The 13,336-nt window shown below is 35.1% G+C and overlaps 1 protein-coding gene across 15 annotated transcripts in view; it reads left to right on the top strand.

Moving 5' to 3' along the window:
* AKAP6 (A-kinase anchoring protein 6) overlaps nucleotides 1-13,336 on the top strand; it is a 285,186-nt gene that overhangs the window by 188,474 nt on the left and 83,376 nt on the right. For all 15 annotated transcript variants that reach the window (XM_065686397.1, XM_065686389.1, XM_065686390.1 and 12 more), the window contains 2 exons: nucleotides 4,712-4,860; nucleotides 10,680-10,800. In XM_065686397.1, the coding sequence (XP_065542469.1) occupies nucleotides 4,712-4,860; nucleotides 10,680-10,800 (270 nt within the window). The remainder of the gene's footprint in view (nucleotides 1-4,711; nucleotides 4,861-10,679; nucleotides 10,801-13,336) is intronic.

Here is a 13,336-nt window from a genome sequence, read left to right as displayed (position 1 = left end):
CAGCAAAAAACCTGTGTATTTCTGAAAGCCAAGGGAAACCCTGCAGAAACATACTGCTGTTGTTTACTGATGTGTTTTGTTTTGTTGGTTTGTTTTGGTTTGGGTTTTTTTCATTTATTCGCTCTGTTATTTCTGATGGCCCTGGGAAATGCCTGAAGTTCTGGTTGCTATAACAAGCACTACTCTATCTAAAATTTCATTTTATGGCTCCTATGGACAGGCTTAAAATTCATTGTGCCGTTACTTCTGCTACTTAAACTCTCTGATGAGTTTAAGTACCTTGATAAGTAAGAATGTTGTTGCCTTGTAATTTTGCTCATTCTATGTGAAGGTTTCATATTGTTATGATGTTTTTAGTACACTGAAAAATAAAATGATAACATTATTACTCATAAAAGCATTTCTGAGATTTATGATGATAAAACCACTTTGCTAAGACTTTAACGGGTAACAAGCATGCCGTGATTAACAGAATTAATTTCCTGCATGATCAAAAAACAGCATGTCCTTTGTAATAGGACTATCAAATGGGCAACTCTCAGTAAACACATTTTATGTTATAGGATTATTTTTTAATCCAATTCAGTTCTGAAGAGAGTATGCAATATGAGGTGTGGAAGAGGCAGGGAAGCCAAAAGCAAAGAGGGTAACAGACTAAAAAAGAAGTCAACTCTAGCCAGGTCCCCATTTTAATTGTGCAAAGTGAGCAGGGAAAAGGAGAAAAGAAGAGGGAAGGGGTAACACCTAAAGAACCCCCCCAAAACAAACAGAACACCACAAAAGAGTTACAATCTTGCTTCAGCAGCAAAAGCAAATGCCTACACTTGCAGTAGAAGCAGTGCTTCCAAGAAGCCACTTGAATTCCGAGAAGCCGAAAACTGCCGACTGGTGGATTAAATGATCTGAAAGATCTTTCCAACCTAAATGATTCTATGATTCTGTTACACACTGCCATTTAAAATGCCAGCATGAATTCTTGGAAGTACTGCATCTACCCTAAATGTTTTCAGCAGCAGAAGACCTGTTGGCTGGCTATGGGGATGGAGTGGTGGATGATCAAGTCTGTATGTGTAGCCTCTTTCTGTAAGCTACATCTCCACGGAAGGTATTTTGAGCTGTGTGCTCCTCAGTGTAATTTTATTCAGTGGTTGCATCTGTGACAGAAACAGCATCTCTTTCATGTGCTATAATGAAGCCCTCTCCACAGCTACATATATGGAGAGGTATACGTATAATGCGGAGAATTAGACAGAATATTATGGCAGAAAACAAAAAATGCTTGAGGGCAAAGATACGACCACATAAATGCTACTGTGATCAACTTAATTCTGGTAGAGGAATTAATCCCAATTTTGTCTCTCAAGAAATTTACCAATTACAAAGATATAAAGAGTGCCAAGCTGGGATATGCATCCTTTTATAATGATGCTAGTGAGTTTGTGCTTCTATGCAATAGGCATATAGGTGAGCCTTTAAGTCTATATGCTACATAGTGCCATCTGACCAGTTCCTTGTTTGGTGGAAACTGGAATTTGTGCTTCAATTTAAGGAACAATGTTTTTATCCAGCTTAAGTTTACATAATGGCAGAGGTAAACTTAAGGCATACTATATCTGTATTTCATATGTAATTCTATAGTAATTACAGTCTAGTGTGGCAGTGGTATAGTTTTTCTACAGTACTGTAGAGAAAGGATAATAGGGTACTTTCATAATTCAAATCCAACTGAATGTATCACAATTTGTATATTTAAAACACAGAATAGTTTGCTTACGGTAACATAGTTCATAACAAAAGACTTGTGCTCCCTAGGAAACAGTGTCTGAAAATACTTTCCTTTCAACACTAATTCAGTGATATTTATTCTAGTATATTCCAATATAAAATTTCGTTTCAGCAGAACAACATTAGTTCTGAGTTCTCATCTCCAATTTATATTGGTGTAAATTTTGAGTCCGTCGTTTGACACTCTCTATACAAAATAACCTTTCAATCTCCTTCCACACACACTAGCAGCCATTATCCCTTGTCTTGATTTTTTCCACTTCAGAATGAAGTAATTCTAACATGTACATCTAACAAGAAATACAATGTATTTTCATTGATTTGTATTGTCACTGATTACTCCTTCATATTATATAGTGTTCTGTATAGTAAAGGACATTCCATGTTGTCATGCAAAGCCAGTCTTAAGGAACAGATTCTGCACCCCGGGCTCCCACGGTTTATTTATAAGTTCTTGCTTTTTAGAAAATGAGCTTTCTGACAGTAGCCTTGAAAATATTTACCATTATTAATTGATCACTAGAACAGAATATTTGGCACAAGTATAAAATTTTTTTCACTGTTTTCCCCCAGGACTACTGTTTTTTCATAGTCTTGTTCAGAGATTAGATCCCCTAGGCTGAGGAAAATGAGAGCATTTTGTCATTTGATTATTGGCAATAACTCAGTTTAATTTACAACAGAATATTGTAAACTCATTCCATCCTGGCAGGTAGAGAATATGTGCAAGTATGTAGCCAGGCCATCACCAGCATTTTTATAGGGTTTTTTACTGCAAAAATAGTTACTTAAAAGAGGACCATGAAGTTGAAAACAAGTGCTGAGTGTTATTCTTTGGGTTTTGTTGTTGGTTTTTTTTTTTTTTTCCCCATGTTCAGTTTTCCATTAATTCTCAATTTGTACATCCTCTGAAAAAGGAGAAACTGAATTCCACTTGTGGGATGGGACACTGAAAGTAAATGAATGACTGCCTCCCACCCAGTTTCTATTACATATATTTGGGATGATGCATATATCAGTAGACTTTCACAGGATTTGCTGGATATCCATGTGCATAGACATGTGTTTGTGATAAAGTTCTTATAGTTGTGTTAAGTAACAAAAAAGCATATGTAGGGCAATCTGAAAATGCACACTCAAAATAAGTTAGGAGGTAAAGCAAGCATCTTTTCTATATTTGATTAGCAATTCATGAATTTGTTACTTCATTTTGCCAGAATACTGCAAAACTAGTCCTTCATTAGCACTAAAAAATTTAAACTGAGAATAAACTGCAGTAGATTTATTGCATAACTGTGATGCGTACAATTTTCTAGATAGTGCTTCATCCCTGCTAGTTCAGCTTCTGCAGAATGTAGTTTTTTGAGACTTAAACTGATAAATGCCTATTCGAGGTCTTCACAGCCTCTTTGGATTTGCAGTTGATATCAGTAGAACAGGGACAAAAAACACTTAAATACAACAGTGAGATAGATTAATTCATACAGAAAAGAAATCAGAGAGATCCATCTGAAACTCTATGCTGCCTGAATTTGAGTTGCTGTAGATATTTGCAATTGTTGAAAGCAGAAATTCAGTTTAAAACCAAACATAGTTGATTTATAGAGGGATCATATTTCTGAGCTACAAGAACTGGGATGCAATTGCTTGTATTCAGGATTCGTAGAGTATAGTATTGGTGGAGTTCATAATCCTCAGTACTAGAGGCTCTTACAGCTGTGAGGAAGAACTAGTGGATTCCTATTCAACCCTCTCTATATATTTACTTACCCTTTCCACAGTGCTTTTCTTTTCTCCCATTATTCTGTTTCTCCCATTTCCCATATACATTAATGATTTGCCTATTTCCAACTATTTTTGTGAGTTAACAGAGAATGAAAGATCTGTGAAAAGCTCATAACATAACAAGTCTCACCGTAAGAAGCAACTGAGAGAGAAACCTGTAAATGTTTGAATGAGAAATTTGCTTCTTGGATTTACTTGCCATAGCATCAAACAGTTAAGGAGGCATTCCACTCCTGATGGAAATAAGAGTATGTAGTTACACAGAAGTAGCAGTTTTTGAAAGATTATCAGAATTTGTAATATGTTTTTCTTTCAGTGAAGCATATTAAAAGAAAACAATAGCATATTGGTCCCAAAGTGCTTTTGAACTTACTCTACCCTCTGTTATTTGTCCTGTTCCTAGGAGTGAGTATGGCAAACAGCAGATTTTATCCTTTTATCATCTGGTTCTCTGAGTCTCGGAACCAAAATGATCACCACAGCTGCAATAAATAAAGTGTCTATTCAATAAGTTATGATGCTAAATATTATTCAACATTTTTCTGTCCAGGCAGAGTCTGATGGAAAACAACATATCCCACTTATTGCCTTTTTCCTTGCAATTAAAATTGCTGAGTAATCAGTGGATGCCAGATATGGAAAAGCAGAATGTGAATAATTCCTATTTGCTTGGTTGTCCTTAAACTTTCTATTTAAAACAAAAATACCTATAGCATTTTGGCTTTCATTAATTGTGAAACACAGATAATGTGTTAACGGTATAAGTCTTGAAGCCTGTAAGAAATGTAATGTTATGTAGCTGCCTGTCATAATGCATGATTTCTAATGTCTTTTTGATTCATGTCCAGACATTTTAATGAAGCATTTGATTTGATATCCGTCTCGTGGAATATATAGCATGTTCTCCTACAGAAACCTAAATAGTTCAGTTCTAATATTTGGCAATACAAATACTTTTCTCTGACTTAGTAGTTCAGCCTTTTTAACTGTCATTTAAGGAGAAAAATGATGGTGTGAATCATTAGGTTAAAATTGTTGCAGTCCAAAAGTATTTGTTTTAAATGCATTCTTTCTGAATTTTTCGAGGGGGAAAAAAAAAGTCGTGGGTTTTTTTTCCTTTCTCTTTGTTTTCTTTTTCTAGGCTGAGGTTCAGCTATGCTATCTGGAAGCACAAAGAGATGCTGTTGAACAGATGTCCTTAAAGCTGTACAGTGAACAGTACAACAGCAGTAGCAAGCGAAAGGAAGAGTTTGCTGATATGTCAAAAGTTCACACAGTGGGAAGTAATGGGTAGGGAACTATTCTTTTTGTTGTTTTATTCTCACTGATCTGTATTTTTTTTTATATGATATACTTTTTCTTACTTCTAGTTAACCAGGTTGTTTCTTCCTAGGCCAAGAGGCACAGAAAACTCTATGTATCAATTTTTTTTCCATATATGAATGCAAAAAATAATGGGTACTGGATATTTTATCAAAATCATGGTTTGTTCATAGGATTACCTAACATTATTTAATAGCAATCAGTTATTTTGAATTAAAAAAAATGTATCTTTTTTCTTCAGGTTTTTCTCCTCCAGGGGCTTCATATCTTTTTATTTCTTAGCATCTTCCAAGGAAGCATCTTTATAATGTATTAATACCTCTGCAAAACAATTCTCTATAATCATTATTCCGCTGGTGACTAGGAAATATGAATGTGAAGCTAAATTCTCTTACAGTTCACCAGTTCAAACATCTCAATTTTCTACTTCTAGAAATCTTTGGTGTTAACTGTTTTCCCTTGACTTGATCTTCTCTTTTTCTTAATAAATATTAACACACACACACACACACACACACACACACACACACCCCTCCCCTCCCCCCCCATATGTTAAATATGTATGTGCATATACAAAAGCAGCTTTTCATAATAGTTTGAGCAAAGAATCTTGGCCAAATTAATCACTCGACTATGATAAAATGGAATCTTGCTGCCCCTCTATTTTTCACAACCAGAAAACTTGTAGTTCTGGTTTAATACTTTTTGTTGAAGGTCTTTTGAAAACCCTATTTTCCAACTGCTAACTCCCCTAACTGAATATAAGAACACACTTATGAGTTCATAATAGTGTGGGACTAAAGCAGTTCAGAGGAGCCAGCTAGTGCTCATTGTTTGGGTATACCCTTTTACTGATAGAAGTTTTCTTGTAACCAGTAAATACAGTACAACTTGTGCCTACAGTTTCCTGTGCAAGCAAAGTCATTGACCAAGGTGTTCATGAGTTCTTTATCTCCAAAACTTCTTTTTTCCAATCATTAACTCAGTGTTGTGGTCTTGGAAACACGGTTTTATTAAATTACCAACTGTAAAGATAAATGAGCCTTGTAAACATCCCCTCTTATTATACAAAAAGATGACTGTTTTAGAAAAGTTGATGTGGGCTAATTATGTAGGATTACTGAGATCTTGATTACATATGCAGAAATCTGTCAGATTCTCAAACACGCCAGTGCAGCTAGTGCCAACCATAAAAATAATTTGTTCAGAATTGGTGTGTATATGTATATAAATGTGCACTAGGGGCTACATGTTAAAAAACAGCTTCTAATTTTGCAGCCACAACTGAATGCAAGCAAGACTTATGATTGGAATTTGTGTGGGACATAAGACAGTAAGACATCAAGAGACATTTGATTTTATTAAGGTTGGGGGATATAAGGCTTAAGCCTCATGGAAAAATCCATCCTGTAACTCTACACACCCTATTTGATTAGCAAATAAGCTCTTAAATGCACTTGTCTGTGCTCATAATCACATGCTTATTACTGGGAATGGTAATCTGCCAGTGTTCCCTACCTTTTTAGTGCTGTGGTCATCTTTCCGGGCCCTTACAGCCATCTCATGTTCAGTCTTAGAGGCTCAACAGTGGCTAAAGGGGCCAAAAGACTGGAGGAAGATGAAAACATATAATGTATTCAGCCAGATATCATACCATATCATGTATTCAGCCCTTACAGAAATTAGGGCATGCTGAATTCAGATTGAAAACTTCCAGTTGAACCAGTCTGAGATACTGGTATTTAACACAGTGGAAATGCCTTTCAACTGTTTGAAAATACAGTTGAAACAACATTTCCCTAATGAATAAAAACCTTGGACACAAAAATTGTGGACAGAAGTTCTATAGTAGGATGACCTGGCTAGAGACTGCGCTCTTTACAAAGAAGGGGCCATTTAGGAAAATTAGGGTACTTATCCATTAGCTATAGTGGAGATTTGACCTAGGAGAAATTTTACAGGGAGAACAAAATTTATTATAGATGGAGAATTGTTTGTTTAGCGGGAAAAAAGATTTGAGAAGTGGTTTTGTGTAGGAAATAACTGAATTAAGATAGGTAACATAGTGTCTGCAGCATAGGGTGATGCAAGCAGGTGTGTAAACAGGAGATTTCCTGTAGAATAGCAATCTAGTTACATCAGTGATAGAGGGGGTTAACATGTATCTGCATGGGATAAATGGCTAAAGCAACAATGAAGAGAACTGGATTAACACCCACTGCAGGAGAAGGCCAGCTAGCCAGGCTGCAAGAGGTAACCAAGAGTACTTGAGAGCAGCTGTAAAATGTTGTAGCAAATCTGCCTGGAAATATTGTATTCTTCTCAAAACTGGGGAGGAATTTAAACAGGTACTCTTTGAAGATATGGATATGATATTTACAGCACCACTGCACAGCATTAAGGCCAGATCCTGGGATTCTGTCATCACCTAGTATTGGCCCATCATGGATGAGGCTCTAAGATAAATGCATTAGAGGGGTCTTCAACTGTGCACAGAATATAATGCAATTTAAAGCTGTTAAGGTCAGAATTCCTATATCCTTTTAATAAAAACATGTGAAAGGAGTTCCAAAAGTTGATAACCAAGGAACATGGAAGAACTTTTTCTGGCTGAACATTTTGGTAGGCATACCATAATGTTTACAGCACTCTTAAATACCACCTGAGTTATACCAGCAAAGAAATAATACAAACTGGAAGTGTATGTTAAACATAGGGAAAAAGACTGATGGAAATAGCTTCACATTCCTTTTTATTTATTAATGCCACAGACGAACTGGTTTTCTCATGAGAAAGGTGCTCATGAATTTTCATTCACAATAATAAATTGATGTCCACATTTTAAGAAATATGTTTAGGGTTCAAGGGATTAGATGTGCAATTCTGCATATCTGAGTCCCTGTTTACCAAGATAAAATATACTTCTTAATGTCATTTTAGTTATTATGCAGCTAATGGTTTTAGCTTATTAACCAACAAACCTATATTAAGGAAGTTTTTGTTGTTTGCCCTTTAACTAATCTTATAGCATTCTTGTTGGCAACATTTGGGTACTTATAGTGGAGGAATATTTATCCGTAATAAACCAATGACCTAATTAATTCCTTTTTTAGCAATTGATGGATTTGGATAATCAACCAAAATTAGATTTTTTTCTATAGTTCTTGCATCTGTAAAACATTTCAGTATTTCAGAAGTTATGTTTTCCCTGATTCTGCTTGTGGAAATATAAAAAAAAAAATAAATTAATCTGCTAAGCCCAGAAAGTATAGCTTCTGAATAAAAATAAAATAATAAAAAAAATTCAATATAGCATTGAAATACTGACAGGTACATTTTAATCTTAACCTGTCACTGATTCTACAGTTTCCAGATTTTCTGAATGTCTTTTTAGTGGTTTAGTAACTTGCCTCCGTTGCTAAATAATAATTTAAGAGTAGAACCATCCATTTAGATGTGAGGCATTCGTTTTTTTAAGAAAAGTACTTTTTTTTAATACCAGAGTTATTTTAGAGCTATTAAAATATCGCATTCAAATTTTTAAAAAATGATAATCCTTTGTAGGCTGATGTCACTATCTTCAGGCTCATGGAAATAACTGCCATAGACATTTTGCTTAAAAATGCACCCACATGACTTTATTTTACAGCAGAAACCTGAAAAAGAGAATAGGCACAGTACGTAAACTTTGGGGGAGGCAGGGGTGGGGGAGCGCAGGAAATCCCCATTGCACCTTGCACACCTTCCTGGGCTTTTACCAGTGAATCCTGTGTCTCTCACTCTTCATTTTGGGTGGAGTATCCTGTCTTTAGATAGAAATCAAAACGTTCAGTCTTTAAAGGACCAGTTCATTCTGTTACATGAATAAATGTACGAATTTGGACTGTAATTAAGATGTGGTTCTATAGACACAAAGAAGATGCTTGGATCAAGCACATCTTCTGTTATAGTAAAATCCCAGTGCACCTCCTGGTGCTGTTTCCAAAGGCATCCCATCTCATTCTGGTAGCAGCAGGTCATGAACATTGGTTGTAGGCTTTGTTTCCTGACATCGTCATATCTTCATTTACATTTTTCACAGGTACCATCATCCAAGCCCAACTGAATCTGTACTGATCTATATGAGATGAAATCTAATCATCTTGTATATGATAAAACATATGTTTTAATAACTGCCTGTCAGTTTTATGACTTTGGATAATGTTTGGAAAAGATGAAAGGGGGAAAAAAGAGCAATAGACACTTAAGATGCAGTATGGTTATACTGCTTTCTGAAGAAGGGATAAAGATTCAGTATCACTGCAAATGTACCATTCAAAAGAATTAGTTTTAGTTTAGTTTCAAAATGATATCTGAGTCAAATACCTCCTGAAACAGGAGAAAAGCCCTGAACGCCAAATGAAACTATTATATTTCAACAATAGTAACTTGCACTTTTATGCTTGCTCTTCTTTGTAATAACATTATGCTTACTTTCTCAGGGCAGCAGGCAATTTTAAGTAAGTGCACCTCATAAATTATTGAGTAAAAGTATACTAAGTACAGTGGATTAAACTAGAGAGTTACTTCAGAAGCAGGAATCAACACTTGTGCATTATACAAGACTTCCTTTGTTGTAAACTCATTGAAAATAATACCACAGAAGGCAAATGCTTTCTTCTCTCTTGCTTTCTTGCAGAAAGACTGTTCTACTTGTCACAACTTTATCTATAAGCTTTCAAAATTACCATGCATATGGTACTCTAGTTAATAACAAATGAAATGCGATAGCATTAATAACATTAAAAACATGTTTAGTTTATTGTTTCTCTTTTGAAACACTGCTATTTTTTTTAATGAGGTTGCTAGAAAACTTAATAATTGGAGAAATTAGCTTTAGTGAAACATGCACTATTGTTTGATCAATATGGGAGGTTTTTGATACTACTGGCAAGGCTTTTATTAGTTTCAGTTTTGCAAGTTTGAAGATCCTTTTTCAAGGGGTATTTTTCTGAGGAATGTGCAGTTTTTCAGCATGTACCTTCTGTCTTGTATCACAGTGTTTTAGCAGAATCTATGCTTTACTTATTCACTAGACTTTCAATAGAGAATCACATTAATCCTTTTAAGCTCCTTATTCTAATGATTTATTTTGTTGAAAACCGTAGTGATCCTCTTTGAATTTTAATGATTGCTGGCTATTCAAGGATTCATTGTTTTGACTTCCTGTCCTTACCTTTGTTTCTTACATGTCTGTAGGGAACACCTGTCTAATACTGTATCTGGCCTTAGTTCTCACTGGTTTACCATATTCACTCAAGCCTATCTTAAGGCGTTAAGTTGAAATGCTAGCTACTCATCCATGAAAATAAATGTAGGATATTTACAGAGATAGGCAGATAGACAGCAGAGGGATGGCTGAATGGATTGAGTCATTTTTTGAAGAAAATAAAATTTTTATATGAATTATATCAAGATGATTGTTGCAAAGTTTGCTCAATATAAAGCCAGCACTTAGAAAAACATTAAGCAACAGCATCTATGGGTGATTTCTATTTCAAAATTTTTGAAGCAAACGCAGTATGCCAACAGTTGTCAGGATTTGGCATCAACCTCTGAATTTAGGTCATGGCACTGGCTTAAATTGGATTTCAGTTTTCATTTTCATCCACTCTGTATAAATACAGAATGTCTCTTTAGAAATATATCCAGGAACATCATGAGTTTTCAAGCATATATTATTCTAATACAAGATTTTAACAACTACACAGTATTTATGCATAATACATTTCATTCCTTATCTGCAGCCTTTTGGACTTTGATTCAGAATACCAGGAGCTCTGGGATTGGCTGATTGACATGGAATCCATCGTGATGGACAGCCACGACCTGATGATGTCAGAGGAGCAGCAGCAGCATCTTTACAAGGTTAGCGCTACCGTTACTGGCTTTACCTAGCTATAGAAGATCTGATTAGCTTGACAAGTCTTTCTCTCACAGGATATCGCTGCGTTCATTGTATGTATCATGGTGTCTATTAGAATTCCCTTCCCTATCCCCAACCTCATTTCCATCCCCTTTGCGCTGACAGGCTGCACCGACATCATAATTGCAAGAAAGTTCCCTTTATCACATTCTATTTGGTGTAATTCTATAGAAGGACAAAGATTTGTCTTCAAAATGAATAGAAATAAATGAAACTGCATTAATAAATAGACTGAAACAAAATGAAGGAAAGAAATGAAATGGTAGCATTTAACAAAATGTGTTTTGATTGGAGCTTTCAGCTGGATTTTTATCCACCTTTCAGACTTCATCTGGAAAGAAAGAAGTCTGCCTTGATTTTGGTTTACTGCTGCCAGGATACAGGACTCTTCCAATTTAATTTTTATTAGTTATACATAACGCAGACATTGTCATGTTAAGTCATCACACTTATGATTTCAGAAAAATGATTTTGAACTTGCATATTGATTATAGGGTCTTCATCTAACATATATATCTATCTTTCTGCACACACACACAGTTTCTCTTGTCATAGCAGTCTTAGCTCAGAAGCTTTATCGCTTCTTTTAGATAGACAGTACTTCTAAGAAGTTCCCAAAAATTTGTGATTTGATCCTAAAATTGTTTCCGAGTTCACTGTGTGTCTGAGAACCTGTAGTCTATGGATCTGAGGGGTGGTGGGGGAAAGAAAGGAGGGGCTTTTGAGAGAAATATCTGGCTGCAGTAAATCTTCCTCATTTAGGCAATTTTTATTGGAGTAATTCTGACAGTTGTCATCCTTGAATTGCTTTGAGCATATGGCATATTTCAAAGAGCAGATTGTGAATCATAAAAAATAAAATTAATAACTAACCACAGAACCAGCAACAGTATAATGACAAGAAACAACTACCCTCTAGCTTTTTTTTTTTTATTTCTTATCAAATAAATAGTACATTCAAGGTCAAATAGAAGTTGTTTTCTTTCTTCTGTGATTGCATGAGTTGATAATTTCTTAAATATAATTTATTTTTTCTTTCTTTGGCATCCTAATTTCTTGATAGTTTTTCTTTCTAGTCTTCCTAATTTTAATCCTTTTATTTAAAGTACCTAGTGAGAAAGGGTTCTCACATGAATTAATATATGTCTATAAATTGAAATATAGGTCAGATGCAAAGTTGTTTAGGCTGCAAGTAAGTTTAATTCAGTGACTTCTGTTTCTTGCTTTCACAATAATTTCTTATTTTTTTCTAATGTCTTTTTCCTAACATTCTAAATGTTTAATCAGACTTAATCACACATTAATTGGCTAGGCTCAGAAATGAACAATGTCAGAATGGGTAAAAAGTTTCTTACAAATCTAAAATAGTGTTTTGGTAGTGCCTGTCCATATAAGACCAGCTTGTACTATGCCTAATCTAACCAGTATTTAGTCCTATACTAAAAAAAAAAAATCAATAAACAGAAATTTTAAGAAAACAATCCATCCCTCAATATGAAAAGGACAAAGTTTAAGCAGTCACCATAAGTATTTTATGTACTATTTAGGCTACTTCCTTTTCTGCTATCCAAATGTAACCATTAAGAATAATTACAGATGGTAAGGCTAGATTAATAATACACAGTGAGAAGAATAAAAGAGGGAAATAATTTAAGAATTGGTTTGCAGTACAGTATGATGGCAAAATGAAGAATACTGTATATTCGAAATGGGAGGTAATAGTTTCTTAATATTAAGAAAGTCTTTATTATAATAGGCACAACACTTCCAAAAGCAGAAAGTTCGTGTCAGGGAGAGTAGTTGAGTCTGTAGTCTGTGCAGCACAGACAAACCAGGACTGCTTCCAAGCACAGGCATCCTACTTGTTCTGCAGCTTCAGCAGAGAGGTCATCTGGTAATTAACAGAGCCCCTAAATCAAAAGTACCTATCTGGTCACTGCAAAACCACTTGAAGAAGGGTAGAAACAGACTGCAGTCCCTCCCACAGTGAATATTCTCTCCATATACCTTTCTAGTGAAAGCACCAAGCAAATTGTTAAGGTTTGGAGGAAAGACTTAACTAGGAATGTGGAGTTTGGTAAAGAGATGACTGAGGAGTATCCATAAAGCAGGAGGAGTATTTGCAGGTAATGTAAAAAGCTTGCGTGCATAGCATTAAGATCTATTAGCCTTCAAAATAAAACAAAGCAACAACAAAACCACAAAAAAAAAAACACCATGACCAAAAATCATCCCCCCCCCCAAAAAATAAAGAAAACAAAAAACCTAAAACATAATTTAAAAAAAAAACCTCCCAAAGAAATGTTGTTGAAAGCCCCATAATTTCAGACATTCAAAAGCAGACAAAAGAAAACATTAGCAAATGTAATTGGAGGAACTAGCAAGGATAGATGAGATAAATCACTAAGGTCTTTATCATCCTCAGTTTCAGAAATTTGTGAAACAATGCATCATGCCCTCAAAACCAGTTTTGTAATT

Source organism: Lathamus discolor, chromosome 6 (assembly GCF_037157495.1).
Source record: "Lathamus discolor isolate bLatDis1 chromosome 6, bLatDis1.hap1, whole genome shotgun sequence".
Classification (NCBI taxonomy): domain Eukaryota; kingdom Metazoa; phylum Chordata; class Aves; order Psittaciformes; family Psittacidae; genus Lathamus; species Lathamus discolor.
Note: the sequence above shows the minus strand (reverse complement) of the source record. Positions and strands in the feature narration are given on the sequence as shown.